The 26,101-nt window shown below is 38.9% G+C and overlaps 3 protein-coding genes and 1 long non-coding RNA gene across 6 annotated transcripts; 1 reads left to right on the top strand and 3 right to left on the bottom strand.

Moving 5' to 3' along the window:
- Positions 1 to 360: 360 nt before the first annotated feature.
- LOC124416533 lies at positions 361 to 15,320 on the bottom strand. The gene is made up of 3 exons (XR_006930777.1): positions 15,062 to 15,320; positions 3,868 to 3,875; positions 361 to 370 (listed from the first exon to the last, which is right to left on the bottom strand). It is a non-coding gene; the product is annotated as an uncharacterized LOC124416533 (long non-coding RNA).
- On the bottom strand, positions 7,039 to 13,332 carry LOC124416529 (ATP-dependent DNA/RNA helicase DHX36). The gene is made up of 14 exons (XM_046897685.1): positions 13,151 to 13,332; positions 12,182 to 12,745; positions 11,842 to 12,031; positions 11,574 to 11,748; positions 11,343 to 11,491; positions 11,134 to 11,266; positions 10,854 to 11,049; positions 10,405 to 10,669; positions 10,009 to 10,301; positions 9,497 to 9,923; positions 9,211 to 9,419; positions 8,846 to 8,928; positions 8,382 to 8,473; positions 7,039 to 8,147 (listed from the first exon to the last, which is right to left on the bottom strand). Exons 1-14 carry the CDS (start codon positions 13,227 to 13,229, stop codon positions 8,045 to 8,047), a joined length of 2,958 nt encoding a protein of 985 aa, XP_046753641.1. The 5' UTR covers positions 13,230 to 13,332; the 3' UTR covers positions 7,039 to 8,044.
- On the top strand, positions 13,534 to 14,877 carry LOC124416532 (60S ribosomal protein L37a). The gene is made up of 3 exons (XM_046897691.1): positions 13,534 to 13,673; positions 14,272 to 14,400; positions 14,701 to 14,877. Exons 1-3 carry the CDS (start codon positions 13,671 to 13,673, stop codon positions 14,845 to 14,847), a joined length of 279 nt encoding a protein of 92 aa, XP_046753647.1. The 5' UTR covers positions 13,534 to 13,670; the 3' UTR covers positions 14,848 to 14,877.
- A 2,232-nt stretch (positions 15,321 to 17,552) lies between the features above and the next one.
- On the bottom strand, positions 17,553 to 25,761 carry LOC124416531 (polypeptide N-acetylgalactosaminyltransferase 5-like). 3 transcript variants are annotated; one of them, XM_046897689.1, is made up of 8 exons: positions 25,590 to 25,761; positions 24,120 to 24,961; positions 22,281 to 22,599; positions 21,886 to 22,063; positions 19,872 to 20,052; positions 18,294 to 18,532; positions 18,044 to 18,178; positions 17,553 to 17,959 (listed from the first exon to the last, which is right to left on the bottom strand). In XM_046897689.1, exons 2-8 carry the CDS (start codon positions 24,715 to 24,717, stop codon positions 17,810 to 17,812), a joined length of 1,800 nt encoding a protein of 599 aa, XP_046753645.1. In that variant the 5' UTR covers positions 24,718 to 24,961; positions 25,590 to 25,761; the 3' UTR covers positions 17,553 to 17,809. The 3 variants fall into 3 exon arrangements, with proteins under 3 accessions (XP_046753645.1, XP_046753643.1, XP_046753646.1); XM_046897687.1 differs by lacking the exon at positions 19,872 to 20,052 and adding an exon at positions 21,116 to 21,296 and having other exon boundaries at positions 25,590 to 25,758; XM_046897690.1 differs by lacking the exons at positions 19,872 to 20,052; positions 25,590 to 25,761 and adding exons at positions 21,116 to 21,296; positions 25,132 to 25,292.
- Between the last annotated feature and the right edge of the window lie 340 nt (positions 25,762 to 26,101).

The raw sequence follows: 26,101 nt of genomic DNA, 5'->3' as shown, positions 1-26,101 counted from the left end.
ATAACGTGCAACGAATCAGCATGCGCAGTATCCCTGTATCTGATACACATAATATTTATCTGCGTGCAGGCTGCTCACCCTTCCAGTGGTAACCTCTCGATAGATACGTTATAGGTGAGTATATGGAGATCATCATCACGCAAGTTACCAAAGTAGAGGTACATTTGCGCATGTAGTGGGATGAATAGATTGCGCTGTAGTGCGGCCAACTTTGCACTACCGCAAACTGAAGTCGAGATGAAAGACGGCTCATCTCATCACACCTTTCATGGGCAGTTTTCTTTTGCACGGATGCTTTCTAGGGGCGGATTTCGTTATCTTTGGCCCCTTTCCTTCTTACCAATATGCGCAATGACGTTCAACAAGAGTTCTGCCGCAGCGCGGAGTGTGCAACGTGCAATTCGAGGGGAATCTGCCGCGTTACGCAATCGCTGCGTTCACGTTCGAGTGAGCGAATAAACGGAGGATAAAAAAAAACAGATAAGCAAAAGATCGGTGGCGGGGAGGGAAAAAAAAGAAAAAGTAGATAGAAAAAAGGCGGACAAGTCCGGAACTGGTGCGTGTAATTGGAAAACGGCCGTTTGCAAAGTGACGAATAATAAAGACCGTTGGCACACGAGCGACATATGAATTTTACGATTTTAACTCTGGACTATGACGTATATATACATGTGCTGCAAACATGCACGGCTGCAGTCGCGGGGAGATTTTTGATGCCATATCTATTTGAATCTTAAAATTAGATATGTCAAAAATCACTGCAGCGGGGAGAGATATCAACGTGCGTATAATAGATACCGATAATTGTTTCAGCTGCAGCCGAATGGGACTGATGGTTTTTATACAGTAGATACTCTCGAGCTCTCGATGAGTGTAAAGCGACTCGTCGTTTCTGAACGACTGAAAACTCGAACCAGATAAAATTGAGATAAAGAAACTTCCCGTTTCGCGTTCTCTTTTCTTCCAGAACGGAGACTTGGTACGTGCTGCACGGATGTGCGAAAGATTGCAAAAGTATTCATTATCATGCGCTGTACAAACCGGTGCGGACAACTGAAACCGCGTAAAAGAAACTCGGGGTCTCTTTCATCTCGACACCGTAGCTCAGCGAAATGTTCAGATATATCGCTTCAGCTTCGCGGATTTTACACTCGTTTGTTATCGCAAGATTGAGAAGTTCCAAACATCTCCTTCCTGCTTGCCAACAGTCGGCGGTTTGCGCAGCGCGCTTTTCCTGCAAGTTACAGGAAAACGAACGAACCACAGGCATGAAACTGTACGTGAGTTTTCACGTCGAAACCTAATCCTCGGTTGAGAAAAGAAAAAGGATCAAGGAATCAAAGGATCAGAAAGCAGAGTCTAAGAACTAATCGAAGGATCAAAATATGATCGATTAATTCGCTAAAGTGTTCTTTCCGTGATTGAAATTTTCAAGACTACTACAACCAGGAATTTGGATGGATTAAGAATGCATAAAAATGGCGAATGTCGAATCCCTTTCTAGTCCGGGCCTAGTTCGCGGTCCGCGGCCAGCTGGAAGTGTAGGACTGGAATAGGTCGTTCCGTAGGGCGCAGCCGGGCTCGCCCATCACGTATCGATACTTATATCACGTATTCGTGCCCACCGCAGTGTCGTCCGCAAGCGAAAAGTACAATGCGGATCGTGCAGCGCTGCACGAGCATACATACCTTGAGCGTGTACTGTCTAGTACCTCCTGGAGTGTCACGAATGGACACGAGGTGTGGAGGCGGCGAAGAAGCACACACCCAAGTACCTACCTACCTACCTAAAAATAGACGTGACAGTCCGATGGCAGGCAATAAAGGCCACAAAGGGCCCGGGTGGAAGCATCGGCTGATCGCGTTTGACCCACAAATGCAGTACTAGGTATCTGACCCTTTCGTTGCTTCGTTTGGAATTAGAGACTTATGGACGGTTTGTACATACAAATGGATTGCACCAGTGGGACTCGAGGTAGGTACGCACGGCGCGAGTGAGATCTTCTTCCTGTGTATGCGCGGAGCCCCACGTCCACGTCCATGTCCACGTTCTCTACGTATCAACATATTCCATGTGTATTTTGCCTGGTCAACTCCCTGGACAGAGAGACTCGGACTCGGACGCCTCTTGCTATGGTCGCTTTTCATCCTTATAACAATGCTAATTAGCGATGGCCTCGGACACCGGCGAGTTGTGCAGGTAAGCGCGAATGTTGTCGGGACTCATGCGCCGAGATATCAACAACATCTCTCGCGACGGTTCTTAAACACCCTCGGGATTCAAGGAACTTACATATTCCCCGGCTGCTGCACGCAGGCAGGCAGCCGCAACAATAAACATGCGGAACGCGTATCGCTTATATACGCACCCAAGTCTGCCTGCGTGTGTGTATTTCGCGTCCATAAAATCCACGGTGTAAAAGCTTACGCACATACATACACAGGGTGTCCGGTGACCGTCGAGCAATTCAAAATTCCCCAATGACTTACCCGACAGACGAAAATTTTTACCATTCTTCAGGATTGACAGAAAAGTTTCGCCATTCGTTAATTGTATGCTTTCAGATTAAAAAACTCGGATGTTACATTGATTACCAGTCTTTTCGCCAGACCAAACAACACAAGATTTCCTTGATCATCGTGACGTGTATATTGCCTTGGACTTTCCATGCTCTCGGTCGCGCATTGAACAGTGATATAGAGGTATACGTCATATCGTGAGGAGTTTCCAAGAGCGAGTGAAAAGAAATGCATCAATTCATCTGCCAAACGGCATTGGAACGATTGGCTCTTACTTCTACTGTTCGCTCCTATCCAAGAGTAGGTACTGAGGTCGGTACCGCAGCCTCGACGACGGCGAACTCGAGGACCCATATAAGACACCCGCGACCACCGTGAACCGAGACCACGGTGCAACGTGCAGATCTACAATGCACTGCTGCATCATTGAAGGTGCTGCAGGGTTTCCCCGGCAAAAGAGTACAGGTCAAAAGTACTCGAGCCTCGGCTGCTTGGTTTCTAGGCCTTCGTTTCCACCTGCAGCCCACCTGTTCATCCATCGCTGATGTGTTGGACGTTTGTTCAAGCACTGACAAAGTCGGAAAACAATGAATCAGCTGAACCAAACGAGTAAAAGAGAGAGAAAGAAAGTCGTTATGACGCCCAGTGCTTACCTTGCCGCGGAATAGGTATATTAGTACTTCCTATCTACTGTACAATATTATACTTGGGATAGTGTGTACAGGTACTGTTGGACACCAACGGGGCAACTGACCTAAGATAGTGCGTCCTGCGCATGTAATAACCGATCGTCTTACCGCGTTATAGACTCTTGTTAATTACGAAGTACTCGCGTTATAGCGCCGCTCGTTATTCTCTGTTCCTAGAACCATGTTCCCCTACAACGCTGTTCTGACCTTATAACGCGAGACGACGTGACGACGAGTTTTCGTGCAGTTGATTCGGTTTAACCGCAGAACCGAAATCGACTTTCACCTTCGCGTTGCAAGTACGATGTGCGTTGTGAATCGGGAATAGTGTTCAGGGTGTTTCGTTGTCGTCGTGGAAGGGAATCGGTTGCAGGACGTGCTGCGGTACCGTAGAAAACGGGAACACGGCCGCGAAAGAGAGAGAGAATGAGTTAGATTGCTTACAGATTGCAGCAGGGGATGTAAATTGTTCTTAATTATGCTCTAATACAAACCCTGCAACGCTACTCGCCTTTCAGCGTCTTCTGATCCGCGGGATCGCGAGCTGAGAAAACCTGCAGAAGGAGTATAAGATGGAAGGAAAAGAAATGGAAGAATAAATAACTGCGACCAATCTACCGCCATGCACGCGTAGCTGGTTACTTATCAGAGCGTGCACCGTGAATACTCGTGCTAATTTCATATCAGTGTCTGAACAAACGTCTTCTCTATACCTAACGGCTTGTATTACATCATAAGTGCAAAATCGGCGCAGGCTGGGCTTTACACTCGGCAAGAAAAAATCACTACTCACCTGCTGATAGACCGTAATCTCATTTACTTCGTTTAACTTGTACCTAAACCTCTATCGAATGAAGCAAAGTGTGTGATTTGATATTCAAACAAACTGGATAAGTTCTTACCATGTTTAATTATCACTATATTCATCGAAACATTGCAATATAAATAATAAAAATAAAATGCACACCTCCGTTATGTATCATTGTATATAATCTTAGCATGGAACGGAGCATTTAGAACCACGTTATAAACGATTGTAAACGCATCCTTAATAAAAAGAAAAAAAAAACAAAAACGAATGAACAATATGCATTCCCCGTTAGCACCCAGTTCGCCGGCTTCATTCACCCCACGCCGATGGTGGGAATGGCGTATCTGCATCCAGGTGAAACGAAGCCGGCACTCGGATGTTCAGTGAATTGTGTTAAAATTGATTAATGACGCGTTCCTGCAGGTTAGTGACTTGACAGTGTCGTCGGGCGTGGGTGTGGAGATTAAGTATTATATGTATCACGCTCCGGATAGCCCCGCTAACCCAGTAACCGATAAGAACGTGTTGTTGCATAGAGCCACCTTATACCTTACGTATACACACTATTTACTTCGCTCTACACTGCAGCCAACCGCTAGCGGAGGATACGAACAAACGGACACTCAAACAAATCGGCGAATCACACGTACATCCGTATGATAAGTTATTCTAAAAGGGGTGCAAACTTCAATTTATTGTAACCGGCAACAGCTGATCCTGTTCCTACACTCGTGGAAAAATTAAATTTACATTCTAGGAAATGAAATCATTACTTCAATCACGCTAACGTAAGTAAGTAACGACGAACGAAATAAAATTGACCCGATTTGGTGCGTTGACGGCGATTTGCGATACGTCTCCGTATTCGCGCTACGTATGTCTTCTTATCATACACCGTCTCAGTTCACTTGTAAGTGAACATTGTAGGTGATCGGGCGTAGCCGCAACACTTGCACGAATGAGTTGCACACCGAGGCGTAGCTGTAGTCCGAGCACATGAACGGGTTATGGACGGTTAAATCGACTCGACGCATCGGCTTATCCACGCTGCAGAAGCCACTCAGAATGCACGACGCTGCGCAGGAAACGCAATTATCGTACCTCCCTTCCCCTGCAGCCGATGCATCGTCACAACGGAGTTCAGGTCTCGATACATCCACAGTCCTCTTCATCACGCGTTTGGCCCGTAAGCCACTTTCTTGCCTCTTTTTGCGCCCTGCAGATTCTTCATCCGCATTGACTTTCGGGTGGCCCACGGCAAGGATGCACCACCGATCTTTATTTCGTTGCGATCAGCATGAGTTTCCGACTCACTTGCTATCCGATTTCCGATATGAGTCATCGAAGTTTTCTTTTTCGTTATCCTTCTGATTAAAATGAATAGCTAAATTCGACACACAACTGTCTTTCGCGAAAGCCACGATTCCCTAAACATTGGTTGACTTTCTCTTGGTATATCGGGATCCAAAGCGTCGAAAAACGGTACGCTGATCGTATTGAATGATAAATCTTGTTTTTAACCATAATTTTTGCTGTATATTCACTCAATGTATGAATATATGATGAATCGCAAACGATCAGCTGATTAGTCTTGTCGGCGCCATATTGCTCAGCCAGACCCATACATTGAAATCCCGATACCGCGTAAACTCTCCACTTCGAGAATCAGACTAAATTCAGGAAACGTCGAGCACTTTCGATGCAACGATTCGTTTCGTACACTTATCGCGCCTGTTTTACTTTCGAGACTTATAATATCGACGGCAGGAAGTATTTTCAATTTTAATCTCAGCTTATCGTCGATGATTATACTCTTGCCGAATAATCAATGCTGCAGCGATATAATACGTACAGAATAATGCAAGTGTAATAAGCGATACGCCTTGACATTCGAGACGGAATGTACAATGATATTGTAGCTGAACTGTTAGAATGTATGTGTGACGCTGTACGTGAGCTACAGTGTTATATCTGTTCAGAAAAAGGTTGACGACCTTTTTATCAATAGATGTCATCCGCTGTCAATCAAACAAGTCTGCGAGCAAATATGGCCGTCGGCAGATGGCTCGGGTCTCATACCATAATGATATATCATAGTATCAAAGATGAAATATGCCGACTCCCGAAACAGTTTTTATCAGGCTCAAGGAGCGCGATAAATTTGTCAGTATATCATTATGCAAAGTGAAAAAAAAATTTTGCCAGTAATTTGTTTGCAGGATAAGATATAAATTTTCAATCTGAAGATGAAATGAAGTTTCGCTATTTGTGAACGATTAGGGTGGAATTACATGAATATTTCTCAATAATATCTGCAAAGAGAACGGTTAGAAAACTAATCATCCAGTACCGATAAAGACATAAAAATATTTTCCTCATTTGATGAACTAAGATTTAAAACGACGTTTGACATTAAAAATCAAATTCCAAATGATCGAGTAAATTCTTCAGTACTTCAACATATAACTACGACAAATACTGAGAATATACGAGTTCGACAAATAATTCATCGGATATAAATGTACAAAAATTGCTGATTCGAAGAAAGAAAGAATAAGAAAATAATTTATGGTTTTGCTGCGAAGAAAGAAACGGATAAGTATTATTCTTGTCGATCAAATTTCATGCTTGCCCTATAGTCGAAAGGGGCTCGAAGTTAGTCACTGTTATTAGGCACGAGTTTCTCATTCGTATGGTACCTATGTCGAAGAAAAGGTGGAGGTTGAGACTGAGTTGGTAAAGGACTCACTGGAAGCTAACTGGCCGCAGGTCAGTCACAGTGCGGAATGGTGGACACGGCAGAAATAAAGGAACAAGAATGATAAAATAAGCAAACAGGAAAAACAGGGAGAAACAACATACGCGGTCGGGAATACAATTGGAAATCAGCCAGTCAGATCAGGTAGGAAAGTCGGGTGTTTGAGCGGTGGATTGCATTAATTAAATACGCCATATGAACATGAATTCTATATTAAAACTCCAAACAACAATGGACATCATTGGAAATATTGTTGTCGATTCAGCGGTGACTTTTACTTATGATTGGCTCGTTTGAAGTACGTGCGCCTGCGGGCTGCCATAATCATAAGTCAGGATCACACGGATGTCCCTATCCATCTCATTCTATGGAGTTGTATGCACGTATCTTCGCAAACATATACCGAAAAAAATGCAGTACGCAATCATCCGAAACAAGAAACGAAAATAGCGAGGATTTTAAAACTACAGGGATTTGAAAATAAGACAAAGAATAACGGAAAATTGGAATTTTTCTCAGAGGTTTTAGAATGACGAAAATAATATCTTTGCAATACTTTCAACTTCTATTGTTTCAATGGACATAAACTAATTCTTCTCATAACTAAACTACGTCTAAACCGTATATTGAAGATGCAAATTTGCGGTTACAGATAATGGATCATGACTACGACAGTAGCTGGCCATTTTCTAATAAAGTAACATAAAGAAGACATACTTCGACTCGTAAGTCTTGTGATGATGAAAGATCACAATTTAATCTATAACAACAGAAATATCTTACATTTCGGAGAGTTGAATTTAAAAATTAGCGTTGTTTTGTTGTTTAATTATTTCGACAGGATAAACCCGACGATGCAGACATCCGTATACGTGACTCGAGTGTTGCATTCCGAGATTCTTCAAAGATTGAAAATGGTTCACTTTTTTCAGTGACTCAAGTGGATAAAAATTGAATGTTCTTTGATTAAGAAACTAATATTTAACAATTGATCGCTACCTATAATTAATGTCAATTATTTCCAACACTGGAATACACGTAGATTTACTTTACTAAGGAAGTATTATCATGATCTGTATATAATTCATGCGAGAACAAGCGTCGAAAAAAATTGCTGCGATTCGTCAACTTTGTGCTAATTCTAGGCAGAATTCAAGAATAATACTCACATCCAAGCTTCTAACACAATGGAAAAATTGACACAACAAACGAATACACGAGTTATTCACATAGATATAAAATTAAACCGTTATGAATCGTTATTTATCAATCAGAATCTGAGTATGTCTCATTGGCAAATCCCACGTGGTACATACGAGATTCTAGCCCCATCTCCTCATCGCCCTGCGATACAAGCTCGATCATACCTCTGAAATAAAATGCGATCCGTGCAAAATCCCGTTCAATCATGAATCACCATGATTTTAAAACTTAGAGGAGATTGCGAAAGATTTCGCGATTTCTTCTCTCAATTATGAAAAAGTTAAGAATTTGATTCGATATCCCAAAAGTCTTGGCATTATTAACATCTTTAAATGTTAATCACGCGAATCACGGTAATTTAGATAAAAATACTATTGGTGAATCAATTTCAAATACTCACTTCAAGACCGCCCCTTCGTCACTGTCCCATTTTATCGTCCCTGGATGAGTGATTTTATATCCCAGCAGCCATTCCAGCTTGGCGCGTAATTTCTATAACAAGGGAGAAATAAAAAATGAAATAAAATATGACAGTGTTATTCAATTTAAAACGCTTAGAGAGCTTATACCTTCATGTTTTAAATAACGTGAAATATACCCTGGCATTGAATATTATTTTACATCATAGTATGTTTGGGCCGACAGGTAGTTTGAAATTCTTCAAATTTGAATATCTTTTCTGAATAAGCGCATAAATTGAAAACAAGGCGTGAATTGTTATTATCGGACAAAAAAGATTTCTCCCGTATCTAGGATAGCTGTAGCAATAATACAACTGGAATTTGTCCGTTAAAAACGTATTTACATTTTTTGATGGACAGACCCTTGTCCTCGAATGAATGTATCAGACACTTAAGGTTTTACCTGAACAATGAACGCAGTTTCCGGTTCACATAAAAAGCTGAGGGCACCTGGTAGTGCCATAACACATTTTCCATTCTGTTCTCCTGCAACAAACAGAAGTCGGTATAGAAAATTAAGCTACAGGGTTCACGAATTTCGGTGATCAATTCGACCATTATAGTAGTTTTTTTCTTTATAAAATTCGCAACTCTTTAGTGATCCAGACACTATTTTGTTTACCTATCAAATCATTCGTACTTGCACAGACTGCAGTAAACATAGAATATTAAAAAAAAAAAAATCGAAACCGCTTCTATGAATAGCATCGATTTCTGTTGGTTTTTTTTTTCATTAAAGACAGGCGTCGTTCATTGAAGAACTCTTACCTATTTTACTATTTGGACCTGCAAATATCAAACCCATAGGGCTAATACTCGTAGTGTCGTGCAGATAAATAGCTGAGGATAGCTGCTTGGTGAAGTAAACCAAATAAGGGCTGGGAAAGGATTGACATTTTTCGTTTATACTCGAAGGGTGAAGCTTGACTTTGCCATCTTGGGGAGTAACAACGCTTGCGCCGTGTCTTCTGACTGACCTGTAAAAAGCCAAGAATTAAACAGTGGAATAAAGAGTTTTTAAACTGCATAGAAACAAAAGTGAAGAATGACTTACTTAACAATAGCTACGTTCGGAAAAAGTCCGGCACAAACCACAGCTTTAACCAGTGCCAAGTTATCTGAATTTCTGTTTGCACGTTCATCATTAGGATTTGCACTGTGAAGAAAGTTCATCTCGCACAGATACTTGGCGAACTGACTCTTCATGTCTGTTAAAAGCTTGAGAGTGTTCCAGGAAAGAAAATACTGTCTACAAAAGAATCCTGGAGACCCCCTGGTTTTTGCTTCTTCAAACCGCCTGAGAGCCTCTGCAAGTGCAATGTGATCGCTGTACTGACCTAAGCCAAGTTCCAATTTCCGTTTTTGAGCCTCAGCCTCTTTTCCCAAAGGACAATAAAACGCGTCTTTATAAGTCAGACTAGCAGCGATTGAAAATACTGGTTCGACACATGAAAAAATTGCTCCCAATATTATCATTTTTCCTAGAAGAAAAACAAAAAATAAAAACCAAATGTATAAACGATTAGCAAAGTTTTGCAGGATACAGAAAAAATATATTCTACTCACCTGTTCTGGGGTCGAGTGGTATTTTTGCCAAATGATATCCTAGAGGTGTTAACTGTTCATCTTCATCAAGAGCATTTAGAGTAATGAGTAGCTGAAGAGATAGTTCGACAGCTTTTGCATTTGGAGGATCTATTACACTTGCTAAAAATGGCTTTATTTTACCAAGCTGTAAAATTTTTGCCTGAAGTATAACTTGTTCTAATCTTGTTCGTAACATTTCTGGTAAGGGATACTCGTCCATTGTCATTTCTCGCGCTTTTGTATATAAGTGATAACATTTGCCAGGTTGAACTCTATCAAAACAGGAAATACATTTTGTAATTATCAATTCATCCATATTCAGAATAAAATTGAGTTACTTCAACAGTTTTCCATTTTTGGGAAAATTAAACTTGCCTTCCAGCTCTCCCACGTCTTTGTTTGGCATTGGCCAAAGAGACGGGTTCTGGCAATAACGTTTCTATATTGTTATCGGTGTCGAATTTATTCAATTTCATTTTACCAGAATCGATAACAAACACAACATCTTCTATTGTTATGGACGTTTCAGCAATTGATGTTGCTATTATTATCTTTCTCACGCGATCTGGAGGTCTTTCAAATACAAGTTTCTGATCCACTGTTGGCAGGCGTGAATGCAAAGGGTAAACTATAAACCTACCTAGAATAGTAAATGATTTCTGTTACTGAAATACGTATTCCTCGAGCAAAGATGTACTTGTGTCCAACAAGAAACGAATGCTTTGATGTACGTACTTCGTTTCAAGGTAATTAGTCCAGTGTAAAGTAAATTCGATAAACAAGTAAACTCTATTTATTTGTCAAAAATTCTCAGCTTTACTCACTTGATGGATACTCTCCAGATTCGAGTAGCATTCTTGTTAATTTGGTAATATCAGTCATTCCTGGTAAAAATATCAGAATGGCACCTGGACCTTCGTTTGTACATATAAAGTGAACCAGTTCCGCAATAAGTTCGAGTGATAAATCTTCGCTCACTGGATTTCTAAGTTGGTCGATAACAAATTGCGGGTATTTTCTCTGTGTAAATGTAAATCGTTAACAAAAAATCGTCAGATAATTAATTAGTAAGTGAAGTATTTCAACTGTTTGTAAGGTACCTGCCTCAGACTCGATATGCCGTAAATATGGTTGAATAAAATCTAAGAAATCATCCGATTTTTTTTGCTGATTCTTATACCTCTTCATGTGCTTTCTATGGTTATTTGGCATCTCAGGAGGCGGGGGGAATTTGAATCTGAAATAAAATTTTTAAGTTAGTACCGGCTATGTTGCCAGAGAGTACAGTAAGCGTAGCTCTTCTTGCAACTTACCGAGTAAACTGGAGTACATCCTCCAAATAATATTCTTGCACAGGATACGTAAAACCTGGTATATGAATATTCGGACAGTTATTGTAATACTTTGAAAACTGATCAGAATTCAGTGTAGCGCTCATCAAAATCACTTTGAGATTGGGTCTCTGCAAAAATTTCAGATAATGACGTCCGGACGCTTTTTAATCTACAATTTTAAATGAACAATTTGTATTTCGGAAGACTCACCCGTGGAATGATCTGTTTCAGCAATGTAATAATAAAGTCACTTTCTGTGCTCCTTTCATGAATTTCGTCAAGAATTAAATGAGACCAATCAGTTAAAGCTGGGTTACTGTGCAAAAATTGTAATAACATGCCTGTAGTACAAAACAATATGCTCGCATAATCTCTGCACAATTCTCTGAAAATAAATGTTTTTTTTTTATTCAACTTTCGAAATCAAACTTTTCATCACATCAGCAAAGTAAGGCTATTTGTCCTATAGTATTCTTACTTCTCAAGTCTAATTTGAAAGCCAACGGAACACCCAAGCCTTTCTGCTCTCTCTGCAGCGACTCGTTCAGCTACGGATATAGCCGATATTCTCCGTGGTTGAGTACAAATAATTTTTGTGACACTTCCATTTCCTCTTTCGATTTGATCGTCTAGAATGAACTGGGCAACCTGCGTCGTTTTGCCACAACCTGAAAACATGTATAGCCGCTTAGAAAAGAAGAAAAATAATTAAAAATGATATTACCAAGGAATGCGTCTATGATTGTTTATCCTTACACGTTAGCTTTCAAAACATATTTCTTGCGAAAATGTATGTAATACTTCGTTAGAACACTCACCAGTTTCACCACTTATCACTACAACTTGATTCTTTTCTATGAGCTCCAAGACTTGCCGCCTCATTTTGAAAGCAGGTAATTTTTCCCTGAACTTCAACATTTTTTGATAACCGGGTGACGCGACTCTTTCTTTGTGTTCCTCTATTGCTCTCTTGTCATAAGTATCATTTTGGACAAGCTTTGATTTAGCAAGCATAGACTTTGTGAGATTTTGTTGAATATCGCCAGACACAATTTCCAGGAAATTTTTTTTGAAATGTGAGTCATTAATGTGATCATACCTAGCCTTGAGCTTGCTATCAATACCATCGTACATTCCTGTCCCAGAAACTGGCCTGAAATTTGTACTTGGCATCGACTCTAACAGGTTTTTAATTTTTCTTTCAATGTGCGGATTCAATTTAATGGCATGCGTCGGTCTCTGTGAACTCTGTGACTTTTTCTTGTAATAAAGCCCTATCTCTTTTCCTTTTAGCCACGGAGGATGACCGCCGCGTCCCCTACCTCGGCTTCCTTGAGCCGACCCGCGACTCTGTCTATTTCCTGCATTGTGGCTAGAACCATCTGTAAAAAAAATAAACATGAAGTTATATTCAACTATTGAAACATAGAAGTATATAGTTGTTCAGTTCTTGTGTGACACAAGTTGAGTAGAATTTGCGCAAATTTTTCATACCATAGGCATTACATCCGTACGTGAATTATTTAATAATAATTCAGAGAATTTGAATTCGACTTATAACAAAATACAACAGGATGTGTGTCAAAACTCATCAAATACTGGTCGTTGCAGAATATTGCTGGCAAACAATAGTGAAATTCACAACTCCGTGGAAATCGATTTATTTCACGATCAAGTAAAGCTAATTGTGAAGTAGCGCAAAATATAAATATCACAAACAGTAGAGTATGATTTCAACAACAGTAACATAACATAACCTAAAAACAGTAGTCTACTGTGAAACTTACCATGAGTATCTTCGGAACTCTCTCTTTGACGATACGAACCGTATGCATTTCTTGCTCCGCGTCCATGTCGATAAGACATCTTCTATATCTACGAATATTATTAGTTGTTAAATATATTTACGCATATATCGCACGTCAGGCGACTCAGCGGAGATACGACAGAACACAGACACTTATACGACAGGACAGGTGCTCCTATACTCACAGACAACTTATAGGCCTATACTGCCGTGTGAGTTGAAACGGTGTGTCGTAACACGTAGTAGGAAACTTGTATCTTTGAATTTTGCGAATCGTAAAATTGGTCATTGTAATGCATATATTTTAACTGAGTTAAATTTTTTTTTTAGTAATTCAAGCAGATTTTCAATACTTGCTCACTGAATCATAGATAAAGTTCAAAATCGGGCTAAATACAAGTACTCTTGACTTTGATAATGTCGTGTTTCCGCCAAATCCCTGTTCATAGCAAAACATCTCTTTTTCCGGTTCTTTTGACGGTCGTCGGAACTTGTACAAAATGGTAAGATAGGCAATCGTGTATTTAATACGAAATCGGTGAAAAATATGTTACATGTTGTAAACCATTGTTTTCTCAAATTGCTCGTACACGAATTCACGGCAATATTTTATAACCAGATTCACAAATTCACGAGTTTTCAATAGCGTCAAATTGTTGTTAGGTTAGGTTATCGCGGTTTACTCATGTGTGGTTATGTGACAATCAAAATTCTACTTTTTAACAAATAATGACAAATTTTCACTTCTAAGATAAGGTAACAAGTGCTTAGAAGTGTTCAAAGTGCTGTAGTTCAAATTTCAAAGTGTAATACTACCGTGCAATTTCAACTAGCTGGTGCCTTTCTCTAGTTAAAAGCCAGTGTCAGAAAAATTGGCTTAACCACAACACATGGTGTCACATTTATATGGATATTCACAATTGCTAGCAAAATATAACTGCAAAAATTCATCAAATTTCGTTCAAATTAATCTCCAGCTATCTGAACGAATGTGTGCTTCATTGCTGTTTATCTTTCTCCCACCATTTGTTTCCCAGTTACAGTGCAAGTTTCAAAATACTTTGAAATTGGATACTTAATTCCTCATATCTTATATTACAGGCCAAGCGTACAAAGAAGGTTGGAATCACCGGGAAATATGGTACCCGTTATGGTGCCTCCCTCAGAAAAATGGTCAAGAAAATGGAAATCACACAACACAGCAAATATACTTGCACGTTTTGTGGCAAGGTGAGTAGATGTTTTGTTTAAAACATCCACTTCTGGCAAACTCGACTTCTAGCAAAAGTGTGCACTGATTGCGGTTTCATTAGTTTGCTTGCGTATTAATTGGTTGTAAACTAGGGAATTTGCACTCAGTGCGTTATTATTTTTTTTGTAAGTCGAATTTGCAATTAGATAAGCACAAAACATAATGAATTCTCAATTACATAGATGTCCAACTATTCTTCTGCCATATCACTGTTAAGCTTTCACTTTCTCAACTCTATAATCCAAACTGTAATCGTAACTCTTTCCATCACTTCACAGGATGCGATGAAGCGAAGCGTAGTTGGCATTTGGTCTTGCAAACGTTGTAAGAGGACTGTAGCAGGAGGTGCCTGGGTTTATTCTACCACAGCAGCTGCTTCAGTCAGGTCAGCTGTCCGTCGTCTGCGTGAAGTTAAGGAACAGTAAATTTAAACAATAAACGCCTATTCCAACTAATCTTGAACTTCAATTTATTTCACTTGCCACTCATTTTCCCTCAAAGGGTACAGGATCCTTGAGTATTGCCTAATATGTTCTATCTCCGCAGAGATCAAAAGCAGCTTACAGCAGGTTAAACTTGATCTCTAAAAAATTTGAATAAATTTTATGGTACATTTCAGTTATGAAATTTTGAGAATACGTAATTCAAAACTCGACAAACTAAAATAATAAAGAATCCTGTTCCCCAAATAACGTTATAATGTAAGTTCAAAGCAGCATCAACTTCGTTTAATGTTTACACTATTCCACAAAAAGTCCATGTAATGTTCTGTTGTGCTTAATAAAAAATACATCCTCGGGATGGTTGGTATAATCAGTTTTGTTTTCACTGTTGCTGCACTTTCATTACAATTGAAACCCTATTGAAATATTGTAACTACAATATTTTTCTAAGTGAATTCATTTGTCATTCAATAATTTTAGGCGTAAAAATATCGCTAGAAGATTGAAGTAGTAGGTAATAAATAAGGAATAAGTCGGTTTGACGATTTCACAAACAAGAGAATCAAGTCTTGGATTTCGGGAGTTGTAATTAGATTTTTTTTCTGATTAATACACAAAGAAAGGAAGAAACTGATGTATAACAAAGATTTGTGTTGTATATTATGTCATAATTCTCTACAAAGCAATGGACAATTCATAGTAATGTCATATAGTTGAAAGTGTATCGGAATGGAGGAAGGTCTCGCGCTCTTAAAGGGAACATACTTTATACATGTACGCATGACATAGAAAATTGTTGAAATTGTCTAATACTTTTTTTTTAATTTCGTTATCTGGTGTACCTCAACACTGCCTATCAGATTCACTCTCAAGCTACAAATGTATGAAGTAATGCGAAAATATTTGCAGTATCAATAGTGGTTTGCACGGCAAATACTTAATGAACAGTCTTTACAATAAACCTTTAACTTAGGTACTTTACAATAACGAAAAATCATTCACTCCATCTTATACAGTTCTAAAACGTAATGCTTCAACTATTTAGCGTCAGGAATGATGTCTAGTTCAGTATCTAAAATTGCTTTAAAGAAATGTTTTGATTCATTTGAAAATACTGCGATAAAAGATCAAGGCGAGCAATGGGTCACCCCTGTGAAGATTAGATTTTTCAGACACATACTATGAGTACCATTTATTTTGAAAATACGGGGGTTTAAAAATTTTTGCCATGTGACCTTACATGATCAACGTTTGAAAGTAATGGAACGTAATATTTTAAAACTATAAAAAGTCGTAATATTCTAACGGCCTTTATATCAGCACAGCACAGCACATATTGTTTGAAATACATAGTAGTAGATATTATTTTCAACTACCAGTTATAGTACTCTGAAGAATGTCCATGAATTATTAATTGATGCCTCATAAATTAGAAAGTGTCAACAAAAAAAAAAAACAAAGTTGAAATATTCTTTGTAAAATTCAAAGGTTAATAGCGGTGCCATTATAATGGTAACGATCTTCTGTTTGCCGGCCGTCTAATTGAAGATTGACCGTAATTGCTAACGCTTGTTAAATGGCAGTCAATCTGCAGTGTTGGGACAAAAACAATTCCGCATCACCAGGCATCAATAGATTACGAGAGGGTACACGAAACACTGATCTTCGTGCATAGAGCTACTACAAAGTTATTACTTACGTACGAATTCCAAAAGATTATAAGGATTTAAAAATTTAGCTCCTTCATACTTTTTTTTAACTACATTATATAACTCAATTCTGGGGCTGTACAAAAATAAATACTGTAGTCTTAAAACAAATAATTAAATATATTCAAGCTGTAAATTGTAAACTGTTGCACCATCACCATAAGTATTGTAAAATTTGCTGAGCTGTATAGGTCCATCAAACATAATGAGTTTCAAGACCATACACGATGTTATTGATGAGAAAATCCAAATGAGCGTTCGCAAATACCGTCAATGATTATTGCCAATAGTTAACTATTCATTTGCCCGATGCTCATGTATCGTCGTGTACATCCCTATTATATTGATATTTTAAATCAGTACAAAAAGCATGTAACTATTGAGTTACAAGAGAAATTGGAATTTATCACGGAAAATTTAATTTTGCTATTAATAGTCGTCAACGACGATCTATGTCGGGCTCTAAATTTTAGAAGAACCCTGAATTAACATTTTGAAACGTTTAAATGCAGATTATTAGGGAGGTTTGATTATTATTAATACAAAGCTCCAGAACTCCTCATCTGCACTATAACAACGAGTACTTAAGTGTACTTTCTAACAAGTAATGACGTAGCTTGCACTTCGATGTCTGGCTAGAAACAATTGTGACAACACGTGTTTATTTCGCATCCATTCGAAAGTTAGAGGACAGAACTAACAAACTTCGTCATTGCACTCATCCCAAACTAACAAATATGTCTCATTTAATGTCTATGTCAACAATTATTTATTTATAACAGTTGTCTGATATGCTTCCTCTTCTGCATAACAAAAAATTTTCTCAATTGCTCTGCTTGCACACTGTAACAGATCATCGCAGCACCCTATAGTGCACGCAGCGACTTGTAAGTTTGTTATTATTTGTCGATCAAAATTATTAAGGCAAACCGTAAAAAATTGCAGTAATAAATCACTGCTATAAACACTAAATAAGCCCTAAAAGATTCATCAACTCATACATTTGTCTTCTTTTGGACGAAGGCAGGGGTCGATTAAAACTATAGTCCATTTTATTATTATTTAATTATTTAACTGCCGTCACTATCCTCCTGTGATCTACGCAGAAGCCATAAGCACCTTGCTTATGGTTCAATTTCAAAAGCTCTATACGAGAGTTGATTCCTTGTATTATAATTTAGTCAATGGATCAACAATTATTGCGAGTTATTATTGGCTTCGTTCAGTGCCCGGTATTAGCTGGCTTGCCATTTAAATTTGCTCTGCATTATCCATTTTTGACCAGGATTGTGAGATTCGCATATAGCAAGCACTGGCTGAGTCGGTTCTCCTGATCGTGGTTTCGACAAACAGTATCCCGTGTTTGTATGCTTAATCAATTTTGTCTGAAAACATTTTCAAATATCAAAAGTTTGTTCCTCAACTTATTGGGACAAGCATCATGGATGATACTGCAATAGTAGACCTACCTCGTCGTTATAAACCCATGCTTGGTTACCTCCCATTCCGTGACAACGCACAATTTTTACAGGACCCTGTGGATTTGCTGCATCAAGGCACATATCATCTGACATAATTTGCTGCCTCTTTGTATAGGCGAATACCTAGGGCGGAAATACGGCTTCAATGAGTTACGACTTTTCAGAAGATGGTGAAAGTTTGAGTGCTGTTTATGAAGAATTTTTTTAACATTATTCAAATTATGATGTTCATATGTACCTGGTTGCCACCAAGACCGTGACAGTAGCTGATACCAACATTCTCGCCCGTTCTTCTGCCCATAGTATCGAGACAGTTTCCAGTTTCAACGTTTTTGACATCGCCTAGGTAGAAGTAATCTAATGGCATTGGAGACTCTGGATATATATTTTCAAGATACCATCGGAAGCTTTTGCAGCCAAGGTTTTCTCTCAGTTTCAAACGTTCGGAAACATCGCCGACAGTTACGCTCCGCGCACCTGTAAACAAATACCGTTATATTAAAATTATTCATCCTAGGATAGTCTCTTCTAGTGATTTTTTGGTGCATGTGATTTGCTATTGAATTATGAAAATAGTTGTGTATGAAGTGTGAAAGTGCTCAATTTGTCCGAATGATGAACAGGATAAACTAGAACAGACTTAGAAGTACCCAAAAGTCCAATTCCTGAAAAGAACAAGTTTTCCTCTGTAATCCTTTGTCTGCCTATTACTCAAATATTTGCTATATTTAATCTAATAATATCAACTGAGTGCAGTGTTACAAGAATAGCCTCTTGGTATAAAAAATCATTTAAAAAACTGGGAATATTTTTTGTCTCTTCGAATACACGTCTTGCAACTTATTGTATTATAGAAACGAGTTTACTTGGGATTAATCCAATTGTTGATACTAACAACATTCCTTTATTGGCCTATGTTCTGACAAAATGCATTTGCACTATCTCGGAAAACAAAAAAGTTGAATAATTTCATCACTATCATGCTATGTTTTAAAATTAAAATCATCACCACACGGAGAGAAAAATCAAGCTTTGAAACGATGAACCTTCATGCTTTCGGACCTTGTAATTTTTACATGCTTTCAAAGCATGAATTTCACGAGTTTAACCGGTGAATTCATCGTTTAAAAGCAAGACTCTATTCACGGGCTAGAAGGAGGAGATCCATGCTTTAGCCGCATGGACTTCGTGGTCCGAAAGCATGGAGTCTATCGTTTAAACGCTCGGAATGATTCAAGCCTCCAAACCATGAACTTCACCGCTTAAAACTGTGAATCTCGAGCGTTCCCCCTCCCTGCTCTATCGGCTTATTAACACTCGAGACCAAGAGATTCACAGTTTAGAACCGTGAAAGTCTTGCTTTCGGACCGTGAACTACTGCAAGCTTCTGCCCGGAGGTATTCATGGTCCTAAATGACGAGGTTCTTGCTGCAAAAGCATGAGTTTCATGCGTTTCGAGCAGAACACCTTCCAAGCTTTAGAAGGTTGAATTCATCCTTTAAAAGGATGGTCTTTCCAAGCCTTCAAACCTTGAGATGTTTCCATCGTTTCAAAGCTTGATTTTTCTCTCCGTGCAGCATTTGACAAAAAAAGTCATATATAATGCTTTTTTCGTATTATAAAGTACTGGTACTGATGTTAACTCAAAAAGCAATGGAATAACTATTGCAACAGGACCCATTTCAAATACTGAAACAATAATGGAGTGGTAACAATCGCAAGAACCATGCTGGCAGGTTGACATAAAAAGGCATGCTGGAGACAGGCAAGGCAGCAGTCACATAGAGATGCTCAGCAAATCTGGTGTTAGTGCTACCTGGATTAATGTTGTAATAGAAGTATTTCCATTGGTCCAACCAGACCTCTGCAAGTCGTGCATTGTTGTGGTTGACTATCTTGCTTGTACCGCCGGGAAACGTGTATGGGGTTGACTTACGGAATACATGTCCAACGTGTGAACATGTTGCTATTTCCAATGTCCCACCACACATCCATATCTAACCAACTCATTTCTGTTAGTGTGTTAGAGTTTACTTTGTTAGCTTAATCTAACAAACGTATGAGTAAAAAATATAAACCAACGGTTTTAATATAAAGAGTGATCTTCTCTCCGCTGCTTCGGAACAGCACCTATAATCTACAGATATGAGTCAATCGTCTTATTACAATACAAGGAATTCAGGGTGAGTTAGTCGGTTGGATGGATGAATGGTTAAGACGCTATTTAATGCCCATTCAAACAATTCAAAACTTTATAATACTAAACCTGAAATAACAAACTTATTAATGATAACAACCACTTGATCATTTGCAAAGCTTAGGAATTTATGTGGAAGTATGATAATACAGAAGTATTTAACATTGCAATTAGTGTGCTTGTTACTCAAGTTTATTATCGAAATGCGTTATGTGTAAGGTTCCGACAATGCTTGCTATTATATTCCTCAACTGCAACTTACTGGAGAAATTGTTTATATATTGATAAAAAAAAGTCGCTCATGAAGCATTCTGTGTTCATACTTCTATTGCAAATAAATGCGAGCTCCTTAATTATTACTAATTGTAAGTATGAACATTGAGCCACATCATTCTCATAACAAATAGTACAAGTTACAATAAATATTTTTGACTTGTGTAAAAATGACTGGTCAAGACCTGTGTAGGCTTGGTAGACACGATTTTTTTTTATTCTCGTCTGAGTACTGATATTGCATTTTAATTACTGCTACAAGTAATATCAAACAGGTAAGAGTTTTACATATTTTCTACAAGTGTGATTTCATGACATTAGCGTGTCATGAATTGTGCACATAAATTGCGATTAAACTCTGTAATTGACATATTTACACTGGCACAATGGGCAGGTCAGCGATGTGTTACATAACTTCCTGATAGTAGGTTCATAAAACTGAGAATCGAAATCAGAAATAGAATCTCATATGCGTGAAAAGTTTTGTTGTTGCAAACACAAGAAATATTAACACAGTTAATCATTTCCGTTAGCACAATTAGCTTATGTATACCAACCGGTTAAACTGTATTCAAATGTAGTAATCTAACCTGGGTTCATAGCATAGTAAAAGTCTCGCCACTCATCCATCCAGACCTCAGCTACCCTAGCGGCGTTATGTAGAACGATCTTGCTGACACCACCGGGGAATGTGTACGGACTCTTGTCACGGAATACATGTCCCACGTGCGAACAAGGAATGATTTCTAGTATACCGCCGCACTGCCACACCTACAAGGAACTCTTGGCTTTACAGATAATGAATAGATGCCTACATCCCTTGATTAGTAATTCCCACGAATATTGACCTTCGGCGTCATCGTTTCAATCCAAAGTTATCGTTTGTTTATGGTATTAGCTAACAGTATCCTCCAGGATTTTTGCTAGTCGTAAAATTTTCACATAATGTTTAGTGTACTTTGATTTTACTTGAACATTTTTTACGGCTTGTCATATTGAAACCATTTCAATTATCCACCCGTACAATCATATTAGAATTTTTAAATATTTAGGAAAGTGAAAAATAAACCAGAGACATACTTTTCATTTAATTAGGATAAGAAAATATGATATAGCGTTTTTAAAGAAAAAGGATAGGCTAATTTTGTTAAATTCGTTGTTGACTGTATTTCTGAACACTAAATTTGAAATTTCGGAATAAGCTCAGATATTTCAAGAGGCTCAGCTCCAGGGTAGAACAGAAGTTACTGATTCGATAGGTTTTTCAGATGATTAGCAAAACATAATAAGATTCCAATTTTTGCTTGATAAATTATTGATAGACCAAAGGTGATTGATAGATTCTAATAATTGTACTTACACGGAAACTCATTTCTAGGTTTTCTCCACCCCATATGTCCATACCTTCGTCGTAAGCACCAAGTTCATAAAAGTAGTCTTTATCTATTGAGAACAATCCTCCTGCCATCGTTGGCGTTCTGAGAGGAGCTGTTCTATCTCCATTTCTGCGGTCCATTTCTCTCTGAGCAACCCTGTACCTGTATCGATTAATATAAACATTCTGATCAACTGATTATGCTGCAACTAGTTTTCACTAGATAGTAATAAATCCCTTATCGCATCTGATCTGTGGGATGTATCGAACCGAATCTGATTCAGTTAAAGAAACATACTGCAGAAGATCTTATGCTAAGTAGATGAACATGCAGCTAGATATGAACGGGGTATTATGTAATTGGTGAATTGCTCACTTACCATCTGAAATTCAATTTCCAATTAAATCCTCCCCACGTCATGTCACTGGCAGTTATATATTCAAACGTATCATCGCTAATTACATCTATAATCGGACACACTACAGTGGTCCTGTCGTCAGCGATTCGTGATAGGAGAGGTTCCAACCAGCCCTCCGTACACTCGCAGTGGGCATCCAAAAATGTAATTACTTGTCCTTTAACATGCTTTGCCCCGAGCAGTCTAGCCCTGATAAGACCTGACCTCTTCTCAGTGCGATATACATATGTGGGGACTGGAAGAGTTTTTACATAATCTTCGAGATCCTGTTTCAAGTGTTCTGAAAGAAATGAAAAATCAGATCCAAAAATATGTAACGTGATGTTGACATTTAACCAGACACATGCATGTTTATAAATTGTAAGTACTGACTGCAGTTAGATAAAATAACGGATTTGACTATTGCATGTTGAATATTATGTAATTTTTCAACAATGTAGAAGAGGCAATAAATTTTAGTACTACTAGGATATCCCGTAATATCAGAACGTATAATGTGATAAGAATTTAATTATTTGCCGCTTATTGGCACCGCAGCACGAAGGAAAAATCTTATCTTCATATGCATGTTATTCCGGTGATTTTATAGGTAACCGAGTAGGCAAACGTTATTGAACGGTGAGTAAGGTGAATTTTCCAAGTAACTATGTCATAATATACCGTATAATTATTACGTTTACTCTTTTTTAAACGTAGAAATTTCCAGTTTCAAACAAGTTTCTGTAATTCTTAATGGAATATTTAATCTATTGATGGCTTGATTATTTATACAGAACAACTCGTACCACACTTGTCTATTCTATAAATTCTCAATGTTTACACGTTTTTGCCACATTGCCATTGAGAACACCATTTGTAATGAAAAACGGTATTTGATTCATAAATTAATTCTGTATAAAAATATCCTCTCAAAAGATACAAAAAACTACTTAAATAATGTGTTAATAATGTAAGGTTTATTACTATTATATACCATTATACACGCCCATGAGGTTTGGAAATCTCTAGAATAAGTGATAATCAAGTTAACTTGTTAAGAGGATATCTCAATTCATCGTAAAACACTTGATTAGTGTACCATATGCTGCAACATTTTACTCATGAAAGACGTGTAAATGACAAAAAGATTATTTAATGATCAACAATTTGGATTAACTTGCAAGTGGTGCATTATCCATAATGCCACTAACATTTATCTTAGCTTTGTTGTGGCATATGGTGTGTGCGGAAATATGAGGAAATTAAAATAGAAAAGTGTATACCGAAAATACAAAGTGCAATGCTGTGACTAAAATTGCAAATATTGTTTTTCAGTTTCCTTCGCTATAATGTCACATTTCTGAACATGGTAAATACATTTTCATAAAAATCATTTGAGGTGAACAAAAATTATTTAAAAGAAAAATCATGCTGATAGGTAATGCTAATGATATTCAATGCTTGTAAAAATTACAAATGTATACAATAAATATTTTGAATACCACAGAAGTGTTTTCTGATAAAACATGCCAGATAAAGTGTATCAACTGAATGATATTTGAATCAACACATAAGAGTATATGGCTTTTCCATTTCTGGAAGTTTCAAGGTACAACCCGTAAACATAACTAAGCTAAAAACGTGGCTCTGCGAAAAATTGACGGTCAAAAATCATTCTTTACTAATCTATTAAATATTCTTCCCACTTTTGCAATTTCCCACCTGTCCTCGACATTATTACTTCAACAATTGCAATAGTATTCCCTTACAAGATACTATATCTGAGAACATTAAAAAGTCGCTCTTAAAAGCATAATTTACCTCGTTCACTGGCGTCGTCGACGAGTATGATCTCTTTCAGAACAGTCTTTGGAGATCGGTTGATGACGGACCAAACAGTGCGAAGAAGAGTACTCCAAGCTTCGTTATGAAAAACTATAACAATACTAGTAGTAGGAAGATACTTGTTGTACTTCTTATTCTTGCATCCATCAAGCCTGACGTCCTTGAGCGATCGATTGAACGAAATCATATCGCTAGCCATTAAATTGAACTGATTTAGTTTGAAGAGCTCTTGCTGCTCGGCATCCTTCTCCGCTGGAATATGAACCGGAGATCCGAGTTCACCGGGGCTGCCTTTAGCCTCTTTAACGACTTTAGCAGGCATCCACAACTGCAGATCCGATTGTCTGTATTTTTTCTTATTGAGCTCAGACGTCTCCGGATCCTGTCTGACCAGCGCAGCAGCCTCGGGCTCGCTGTGGTGCGCCGTAGTCTGCCTGTTGTCAGGACAGCCCCAGCCAGAGCCGCCGATACAATCGGAGTAAAACATTAGCACCATTACACCGACGAGGAACCATACCAGAGATGTGATAACAATAACACGGCACGTGTGAAGACGAATCTTGGAACGAAACATGTTGGCGTGTCACTGAGTTGATCTATCTGTTGCTAACACGAGGCGTACTAAACGAAGTCTATTTTTTTGAGCATTACTTTCAGCAGTGCTACCTGTTTGAGGTAGAATATTTTATCCCCACGTTGTATCGTGGAAGGTGGTTGGGGCTGGGGGAGGAGGGCTTGGGGTGGTAAATAAAGGAACGGTCACAACTGAACAATGTTGATACGGTCGCCGACGGTGTCACATGACGACTCCTGGTAACCTGTAACAGATTGAGGCGAAACGTCAAAGTGAATGATAACACTGTGAGGGCAGAAGATCCGCAGTAACCGAGAGCGACGAAGAGTGACGCGTCTGCTTCTAATGCATATGCATACTTCACTTGGTCTAATTCAGGTTAACCGCGTAAATCGAACGTCGCTGATCGCGTACCTCGGTTCGCAAAATCGTGGCCCACTGGTCACTCACTGATATGTGCAGCTGCACACGCACGCGGATTTACTACACCGTGCGTCGCTATCACAATAATGGATGTTCAATCAATCGCCAGTTAAACCCCGAGGTAGAGATCGGATCGTGCTTCTCGGTGATTAGTCGAACGATACGAGGTATCACGAAGGACGGAAATTCACAACTTATTCTCAAAAATTCGATTCAAGAACAACGAGCATTAGGTTAATATTAATGCCGACTACGGTCTGCAGCTGTGGCCTCCACGCGAAACGGGAAAATGAACGTTGACAGTTGGAGCTCGATTCGAGCGGCGCGGTTCATCTGTTACAGGATGTTACACATCCGCCGCGATAATTTGCAGGACCTCCGATCTAACCGATCCGATGCAATTAGACGTTGATTATTTCACCCGCATCTATACAACCATTAATACACACCTATGACCTAGTAGCGCAGCGATGAAACTCGCAGGTGCACATAGCGATCCAACACGCACCTCCACCGCGGTGATTAGGTGGGGGCACCTGTTCGACGTTCGTGGCAACGCTGAACGCTTCCTGCGCCCAACGAACAACCAACGAGGCCTGATACCGCTCGCTCTGTTTCGTTTGCGAAATATCAAATATATTCGGACCGTGGTTCGAAGGCCAGCATAGATCCGCTTACTCGGCCGAAAATATCGCGCCGCTTGTGCTCGCGTCATCTGTCGGATTTCGTGCGGAAGCAGCGACGAGGCAGCGCTGATTTCTTTATCTATGATTCGCTGCATTTTTTGTAATCGTTTTTTAACGCAGCGCACATTTTCCTCCCCTCGCTCCGTTCCGTGCCAAGGTCCTTGCTACTTTTTCCAGATTCCGAAGCAATTTCCAACGGGTTTTAGTTTCTTTAAAACCGGTTCCACTCGGCTGGTGTAGTATTGAATCCCATCCGCCAGAGAGCAGAGCTCTTC

The sequence above is a fragment of the Diprion similis genome, chromosome 2 (genome assembly GCF_021155765.1).
Source record: "Diprion similis isolate iyDipSimi1 chromosome 2, iyDipSimi1.1, whole genome shotgun sequence".
Classification (NCBI taxonomy): domain Eukaryota; kingdom Metazoa; phylum Arthropoda; class Insecta; order Hymenoptera; family Diprionidae; genus Diprion; species Diprion similis.
The sequence above is the reverse complement of the archived record's forward strand: the minus strand, read 5'-3'. Positions and strand labels throughout refer to the sequence as shown.